Source organism: Nicotiana attenuata, chromosome 6 (genome assembly GCF_001879085.1).
Source record: "Nicotiana attenuata strain UT chromosome 6, NIATTr2, whole genome shotgun sequence".
In the NCBI taxonomy this organism is placed as follows: Eukaryota; Viridiplantae; Streptophyta; class Magnoliopsida; order Solanales; family Solanaceae; genus Nicotiana; species Nicotiana attenuata.
This window is the reverse complement of record NC_031994.1, coordinates 56,932,277-56,941,886: the sequence shown is the minus strand read 5'-3', so window position 1 is coordinate 56,941,886 and position 9,610 is coordinate 56,932,277. Positions and strand designations below refer to the sequence as shown.

Sequence of the window (9,610 nt, the reverse complement as noted above, 5' to 3'; positions counted from 1 at the left end):
TATCTCTCCACTTATGCACATAAGTTAAAACCAATTAGAGGAGAGAAGTTCTGGAATATAGAGCCAACTCATGCAACGGATCCACCCCTGCTAGTGAATATGACTGGTAGGCCTAAAGTGAAGAAGACTAGAGAAAAGAATGAGACAATAAATAGGCAAGGGGAGTGGTCTCAATCCAGAAAAGGTAGGGTGATGACTTGTTCCACATGTGGAAAGCCTGGGCATAATGCTAGGGGATGTCAAAAGGTAACCTGATACACCCTTACTACATTACTTCTTAGCCGAATTAACATAGTGTCCTAATTTTGTTACTTTATATCTTTGACAGCAAAGCAAGGGAAAGCAGCCACGGGTTGGTAAGAAAACAAAAAAGAGGTCGAGGACAACTATTGATGAAGATCATGAGGACAATATGGCTAGATCTCCAGCTGCTGCAAGGCTGCCCTTAGAAGAGGAGCTGCAACTAACAGCACCACAAGCCAGTCAGGCCAGTCAAGCAAGCAACAATTCTGGACCTCAATACATGTTTATGCCAACACCATCCCTGTCTAGGAAGCAATCAATCAGCAATGCAGAAGATGATTTTGACTATCCAGAAGCAGATTTTGACTACCCAGAAGCAGACAATCCAGACCCACCTATAATGCCAAGGCGTGTGTCACAGGCAAAGACTAGACTCCGAAGGAGGGAGCAACTAGGCACAACAACTGGAACAAGGACTATTAACTTTGTTGGTGATGCCAGTGGTGTGAGTTTGCCAACAGAACTTCCTTACTCACCCAAAAATCTTACATGGAGAGGAAAAGCTGCTATAACAGGAAACCAATTAGAGAGGCAACGACTAGCCAAGATGAAGTCAAGGAAGGGAAATGGAAATGCACAGAACTAGTCAAGTTCTGAACATGTGAATGGTTTTTGGTGTCTTGGATTGATATAATTAATGCATGTGACAGTACTTTTAACTTAACTTTTAGGTCCTTTAACTTAAACTTTTCAAGGTGGATGTCATTTTATTACTTGGGTGGTATCAGTTTTTGGGGTTATAAAGTAACATCCCTTTTGGGTCCTTTCAACAGAATGATGTTGAATTATGTTGTCTATGAATGAAGTTATGTAACTGTTATGTTTATGTTGCTGAATGAAGTGTTAGCTGAATTTTAATGAAGTGTTAGCTGATATTAATGAAGTTATGCTGACTGCCCAGTTATATATTTCATTATGTTTTTGTAATATGTTGTGTTTGTCACAAAGGGATATACATTACAAAGGGAATTATATTGAAGTTATGTTGTGTTTTTGATAAAGGAAAGTATGATACAAGAAAGCTTTATACTTAAACAACAAAAATAACCAGTATTTCATTAGTTGGAAACATTAACAATACAAAGCAGCTAAGTAGCAATGAAACCTAATATTAGACACCCTTGGGAGTTAGACACATACTACTCCCAACTAGAGCTAACATTACAATGAACACATCTCCTAAGCCAATCAGTTCTTCATTGAAGCAGCAACGAACCCCAAAAATAGTCTTAATATTATCAATAGAATGATCCACATCTTTGATACTTTCTCTTCCAATATTGCAACTTTAATCACTTGAGAATGGTTTTTAGCCTCCATGGAAGCTACTTCCTTCTTCAATTTCTCTATGTCCAACATAACAACATCCATTGTCGACCCCAATTCTCTATTTGCATTCATAGGATTAACTGGGAAAACTTCATCTTCCCACAAGAAAAATCGACATGAATAATCCTGTCAATAACAATAAATTATATTTAGACTAAAACACTTATACTTTATACAACTGGAAAGTAGAAAAAACCAAACTTAGAAGATGAGACCAACAAACCTTAGGCTTAGGGCATTTATAAAACTTCCTTCCAGGATTAGAAATAGTTTTCGAAGTTAAGTTGCTTGCTATCATACCACAATGGCACTTAATCTGATGAGAGACGAGAGTAGATGAGCTTCCTTGAGACATTTCGCAATCGAGAAAAGAAGGAGAGAAGATGAGCAAAAAATTCTCTGATATGAACCCTAGAATTTATGCCTATGGTGGTATTGGGAAGAAGAAGGCATCTAACGGGTTATATTAGCAGGTTACCGGTCGGATCTGTCCACGTTGGCTTCCAGATGGCATTTTAATTGCCTTGTTGGACGGGGGTTAAAAATAAGGGTATTTTTTTTCACTTTCCTAACAGTAGGCCTTTAAATGGCCTGATAGTATAACGGGGGAGAGGAACGTACTATTTATCAAAGTAGAGGGGTATATTAGAGCCTTTTCCCAAGTACTTATAATCACAGTACAAGTGATATAACAGGTTTGAGACCATAAGTTCAAAAGTTTTATAGCTACACAAATGTTATGGCTTATTTAGGCTACATATCTCAAAAAGTTTCTCTTCTTTATTAAAGTTTGTGCCAAGTCAAATTAAAATATTTTTTTTTAAACGAATGAACTAAAATTTCAACAAATATTATATTTGAACTCATAATTTTAACAATACAATAAATGCAATGCTAAAAAGTTTAAAAGTTACCCTTAAATATAAATTCTGAAATGGCCTCTGACAATACAAAAGCACTTTTTACTGTTTCGATTAGATAAATATATTCTGGAAACTTCATTATACTAAGTATCTTTCAACAACTTCATTGATGATAAATTGCAAAGTGGGTTTTCATTATCAATGCGAGGTGTCTTTGTACTATTTGCTAACAGGATTCATAATCTTGCAATTTTTAATATAAAATATATTTATGGTTAACCCAAAAATGGAGCACTGGATCTAGCAATCACAGGTGGAAAGTCCACATTCAGATATTTCTAAAGCTCCCACGCGTTGATATTTATCTACCCTTTCCTTACCGGCAAATTCCTCCTATAAATATAATTATGTGCCCTTAATTTACACCAACACACAGCATTTGATGAAGAAATGTTTTTGGACTAAATGTCTACGAAAATCATACTATTGTCTCTGCTTTTTCTATTTTTGGCAATAGACCCGGTAATTGCTACAAATAGGAAGATGGCTATAACGGTGGCCACGAAGTCGGGTACCGGTATAGTTAGAGGCGGATCTAGAACGCGTTCCGTTGAGGAGGCAGAAAGAAAAGAGAAGTTATTTGGAAGAGAAATGGATGAGGATTTGCATGCTGATATAAATAACCACCATAGCATTCCAAGGGAGTCTTGGGGTAGTAGCCAAGATCCAACTTCTCCCTCTACCAATATTCAAACTATAAAAGGATGATACGATATGATATGATCGTGATCTCATGCTACATCTAAGTTATGGACAAGTGTACTGTTATGTAGTGGTAGTAAAGTTTAGGAACTACAGCATAAATTAGCATAGAGAATTTGTAGCTACATATATACAAGGTATGGTCTTGTTATTATCCAAATACGTCGGTAATGTTATATTTGTTAGAACACTGCATTCAAAATCAGTAAATCAACAAACATTAGTTTAAGAAAATAAAATACTAAAAATTCCGAGCCCACAAGTTTCTTGTATTTCCTTAAGGAATTTAATCTCCTCACAGTTGCCCAAGGTTTCGGATCAATTCCTCCCAGGTTAGACTGGAATAGTATTTTGTGATAGTGGCACTTCAAATAACAGAACTTCGGCGAACTCAAATGGCGGAGCAAATCACACAAAATGCTTATGTTTTTTAAATCATATAAATGATTTCGAGATATTTTTTTCCGCAAAAAAAAAAAAATTAGAAAAGAAAATATTAAATGATGGAAAAGGAAAATAAATTTGGTCCAAAAGATTATCAATCAATCCTATCAATTGACCAAATCCAAATCCGAATCCAAATCCGAAGCCGAAGCCGAGCGAGCGACGATGCCGGCGCGAGGCACCACTTCTTCTTAACTCTTTAAGAGCTAGATGAATCCGAAGCCGAAGCCGATCGAGCGACGACGACGGCTTGGGGCACCACTTCTTCTTAACTCTTTAAGAGCTAGAAGATGTGCCTCTCTATATAAGTACAAAGATTTTCTTTCCTTCTTCCAACGAGGGACAAAGTGCATTAGTAACATGAACTAATTCAAAATCTCATTTCCCTCCATTTCTTTTCCCACCATTTTCCATTCACACCTCTTTTGTTATTACTAACAAAATCCAACAATCCCCCACATGAATGGGGAATGGCTATCCGAAACAAATATGCATGAAAAAGCTGTGTAATTCGCAAGTAAGGATTAATCGTATCTGGGTAAGTAGGTTTACCTTTGAACTTTCCGTAGTGAACTTATGACGGATATACTCAGTCGATCGGTAGATTTGATATATCGAACTTTGGTGTATACCTAGACAATCATAAGTTACACAATCAACCCTTAACCGTCTTTGGTTCTCATTGTTGTGTTCGTTTCAGCCATAAACACTGCATGGTCTCATAAGTGCGTAGAGAACTGGCCTTACAACATTCTCCTTGAAGCGGCTTACACTTCACACTTACATAACCACTGTCACGACCCGGATTTTCCACCCTCGGGAGTCGTGATGGCGCCTACTCGTAGAAGCTAGGCAAGCCACGAAATTAGAACTCTTTAACTCTTTTGTTTTTAATCCTTTTTACAACTTATATTAACAAGTGATAAATATTTAAATAAAAGCGGAATATGAGATTAAGCGGAAGGCTAAAATAAAATAAACCAAGATAATACGACAATCAACACATGCCTCTACCCAGAAACTGGTGTCACAACATTCACGGACTGTCTAAGAATACTACATACAGATGTGTGAAGAAAGGGAAATATTGTCTGTCTCGGATACAATGAAAACAGAACACATAGTAGATAGAGGAGACGCCGGGCCTGCGGACGCCTGCAGGGCTACCTCGGGATCTCTATGGACTGAAGGCTGGCTCCCCAAGCGCTACTGCTCAAAAACTGCTCCGGTATCTGGACATAGTGCAGAGTGTAGCATCAGCACAACCGACCGCATGTGCTGGTAAGTGTCTGGCCTAACCCCGGCGAGGTAGCGACGAGGCTAGGACCAGACTCCAGATAAACCTGTGCAATTATGTAATATACGGCGAAAAATAAACATGAATAAGTAGTTTAAATGGGAGGGGGGTACATACTCCGGGGGACATATCAAATCCAGCAGAAACTTAAAAGAACTATGAGAGGACAGTCCAAAATCTACAACAAAACAACAATAATAATACTGTTGCGACGCGCAACCCCATCCCTTATCATTTAACACTGTTGCGGCGTGCAACCCGATCCACATATATAACTGTTGCGGCATGCAACCCGATCCATATATAATAATAATGTTGCGGCGCGTAACCCGTTCCAAATATACAGTCAGCAATAATGGTAATAACCGTCCCGGCAAGGGATCAACAATAAACTACACTATCCCGGCAAGGGAACTCAACAGTACAAGTATATACGTCCCGGCAAGGGAGAATCAGCTATAACCAATCTTAGTTCAATTTCTACTCATCTCAGCTAACACCGAATACCCAATCATAAGTACTTTCCACAAAACAAACTCAATTCTTACTCAAGATCGAGAATCATCAATTTAAAGCATCCGTAGTATCATTTCAGAACATAACAATTTGCAATTTAAGACTCACGGTCATGCTCGACACCAACGTATAGATACTCATCACAATGCCTATACGTCGTACTCAACAAGAAACAAATAGCAAATAGGACTCAACTCCTAATCCCTCAAGCTAAAATTAGACCGAACACTTACCTCAAACTTCCACGGCCAACTCAAGCCTCAAACACCGCCTTTCCTTTCGAATTCGGCTCCAAATCGATCGTATCTATACATAATCGACTTCTTACATCAATAAACGCTAAACAATTCAATTCCAATGCCAAATTATAGCTTTCTAATCATTCTTCCCAAAAACCCAAAAATCGTCCCCGGGCTCGCTTGGTCAAAACACGAGGTTCGGACCAAAAATTAAATCACCCATTCACCCACGAGCCCAAATATATAATTATTTCCAGAATTCGACCCAAAACGAGGTCGAAATCACAATTAATCAAAAAGCCCTAACTCTACCCAAATCCCTAATTTTCTACCCCTAATCTCATGTTTTAGGCCTAGAAATCTAGTGGGTGGTGATAAAAAGGGAATAAAACAAGTTAAAGATTACTTACCCAAGAGATTGTGGTGAAGAACTACTTCAAAAATCGCCTAAGAGCTTTGGAGAAGAAGGGGTTTATGAATTTTTATGAAAATCCCGTAATGCTACTGTTTTGGGTCTTTTAGAATAACTGGGCAAAACACTCATCGCGTTCGCGACAGGCACATCACGTTCGCGATGAGTCAGGCCTGTTAGGCCTTCGCGTTCGCGGAGCTTTGGCTCCTCAAGCCTACGCGTTCACGGGCTAGTGGCCGCGTTCGCGATGAACAAAAAGGTGACCCCTCCCCAGAACCTTACGCGTTCGCGAGTGGAGGGACGCGTTCGCGAAGGGTCTCCCCCCTCAGCTTCGTGTTCGCGTCTCAACCTTCGCGTTCGCGAAGAAGAAATTGGGCACCTGGGATTTTTGCCTTACGCGTTCGTGAGAGGGACCACGCGAACGCGAAGGGTAAAATCCCTGGGCACTGAACAGCCAAAAACCTGCAACTTCTTGAGTTCCAAAAGCCTCTCGAAACACATCTGAAACACACCCGAGCCCTCGGGGCTCCTAACCAAACATACGTACTAACTCAACGACATCATACGAACTTATGCGTGCGATAAAAATGCTAAAATAAACTCAATAACAACGAATTAATCCTCAAAATCAAAGAATTTTTCTCTAACTTCATAAAACATCAACATTAGCAATTTAGGTCTGAATCACATCAAACGACGTCCGTTTTTCACCAAATTTTACAGGAATGTCAAAAATCATATATAAGACCTATACCGGGTACCGGAACCAAAATACGAGCCCGATACCATCATGTTCTAATTAAATTTCATTTCAAATTTCCTTAAACAATTTCAGAAAACAATTTCTTTTAAAAATTCATTTCTCGGGCTTGGGACATCGGAATTTGATTCCGGGCATACGCCAAAGTCCCATATTTTCTTACGGACCCTCCGGGACCATCAAATCACGGGTCCGGGTCCATTTATGCAAAATGTTGACCGAAGTCAAATTAATTCATTTATTAGCCAAATTTTGTCATTTTTCACAGATTTTCATATTTAAGCTTTCCGGCTACGCGCCCGAACTGCGCATGCAAATCGAGGTGACTCTAAATGAGGCTTTCAAGGCCTCGGAACACAGAATTTAATTTAAAAGCAAGTGATGACCCTAAAGGTCATCACATTCTCCACCTCTAAAACAACCGTTCGACCTTGAACGGACAGAAGAAGGAAATATTTGAGTCAGGGAAAAGATAGGAATAACGGCTCCGCATATCAGACTCGGACTCCCAGGTCGATGCTTCAGCAGGCTGACCTCTCCACTGAACACGAACAGAAGGAAAACTCTTCGACCTCAACTGACGAACCTGCCGGTCTAGAATAGCCACCGGCTCCTCCTCGTAAGACAAGTCCTTGTCTAACTAGACAGTGCTGAAATCTAACACGTGGGATGGATGGTCGTGATACGTCCGAAGCATGGACACATGAAACACTGGATGCACGACTGATAAGCTCGGTGGCAATGCAAGCCTATAAGCCACCTCCCCCACTCGATCAAGAATCTCAAACGGACCAATGTACCTAGGGCTAAGCTTGCCCTTCTTACCAAATATCATCACGCCCTTCATAGGCGACACTCGAAGCAATACCCGCTCACCGACCATGAAAGCCAAATCTCGAACCTTGCGGTCGGCATAGCTCTTTTGCCTGGACTGAGCTGAACGAAGCCTATCCTGAATGATCCTAACCTTGTCCAATGCATCCCGAACCAGATCCGTACCCAACAACCGAGCCTCCCCCAGCTCAAACCATTCAATCGGAGACCGACACCGCCTACCATATAAGGCCTCATAAGGAGCCATCCGGATACTCGACTGGTAGCTGTGGTTGTAGGCGAACTCCGCTAGGGGCAAAAACTGATCCCACGAGCTTCCAAAGTCAATAACACAAGCTCGGAGCATATCCTCCAAAATCTGAATAGTCCACTCGGACTGCCCGTCCGATTAGGGATGAAATGCTGTGCTCAACTCAACCCGTGTGCCCAACTCTCGCTGAACTGCTCTCCAGAAACACGAGGTAAACTGCGTACCTCGGTCCGAAATGATAGACACGGGCACACCATGAAGGCGAACAATCTCCCAGATATAGATCTCATCTAGCCTCTCAGAAGAATAGGTGACGACCACATGAATGAAATGTGCTGACTTGGTCAGCCTATCAACAATGACCCATACAACGTCGAACTTCTTCCGAGTCTGCGGGAGTCCAACAACAAAATCCATAGTGATCCGCTCCCACTTCCACTCGGGAAGCTCAATCCTATGAAATAAACCACCGGGCCTCTGATGCTCGTACTTAACCTGCTGACAATTCAAACACTGAGCCACATATGCAACAATATCTTTCTTCACTCTCCGCCACCAATAATGCTGCCGCAAATCCTGATACATCTTCGCAGCGCCCGGATGAATAGAGTACCGGGAGCTATGAGGCTCTTCTAAAATCAACTCTCGAAGACCATCCACATTGGGAACACAGACTCGGCCCTGCAATCTCAAAATTCCATCATCACCTAGGGTAATCTGCTTGGCGCCTCCGTGATGCACCGTGTCTTTAAGGACACACAAATGGGGATCATCAAATTGTCGATCTCGGATACGCTCCAATAATGAAGAACGAGCGACTGTGCAAGCCAACACACGACTGGGCTCAGAAATATCCAACCTCACGAACTGGTTGGCCAAAGCCTGAACATCCAAGGCAAACGGTCTCTCACCGACCGAAATATACGCTAAACTGCCCATATTGGCTGACTTCCTACTCAAGGCATCGGCCACCACATTGGCCTTTCCCGGATGATATAAAATGGTGATATCATAATCTTTCAACAACTCCAACCACCTCCTCTGCCTCAAATTCAACTCCTTTTGCTTGAACAAATACTGAAGACTCTTATGATCCGTGAATACCTCACATGCCACGCCATACAGATAATGCCTCCAGATCTTCAATGCGCGAACTATGGCTGCCAACTCCAAATCATGAACCGGATAGTTCTTCTCATGAATATTCAACGGCCGTGAAGCTTAGGCAATGACCTTGCCATCCTGCATCAACATTGCTCCAAGCCCAACACGAGACGCATTACAATAAACTATATAAGGCCCTGAACCTGTGGGCAAAACCAACACCGATGCCGTAGTCAGAGCTGTCTTGAGCTTCAGAAAGCTCGACTCACACTCATTCGACCATCTAAACTGAGCACCCTTCTGGGTCAATCCGGTCATCGGGGCTGCAATAGATGAAAACCCCTCCACAAACCGATGATAGTAACCTGCCAATCCCAAGAAACTCCGAATCTCTGTAGCTGATGCTGGTCTACGCCAGTTCTTGACTGCCTCAATCTTCTTTGGGTCCACCTGAATACCCTCTGCTGATACAACATGACCCAGAAATGCAACTGAAC

The 9,610-nt window shown here is 41.5% G+C and overlaps 1 protein-coding gene across 1 annotated transcript; it reads right to left on the bottom strand.

The window, feature by feature from the left end:
• LOC109227862 lies at positions 1,492-1,987 on the bottom strand. Its single transcript, XM_019393054.1, has 2 exons — positions 1,856-1,987; positions 1,492-1,758 (listed from the first exon to the last, which is right to left on the bottom strand). The coding sequence occupies exons 1-2, from the start codon at positions 1,985-1,987 to the stop codon at positions 1,492-1,494; spliced, it is 399 nt and encodes a 132-aa protein (XP_019248599.1).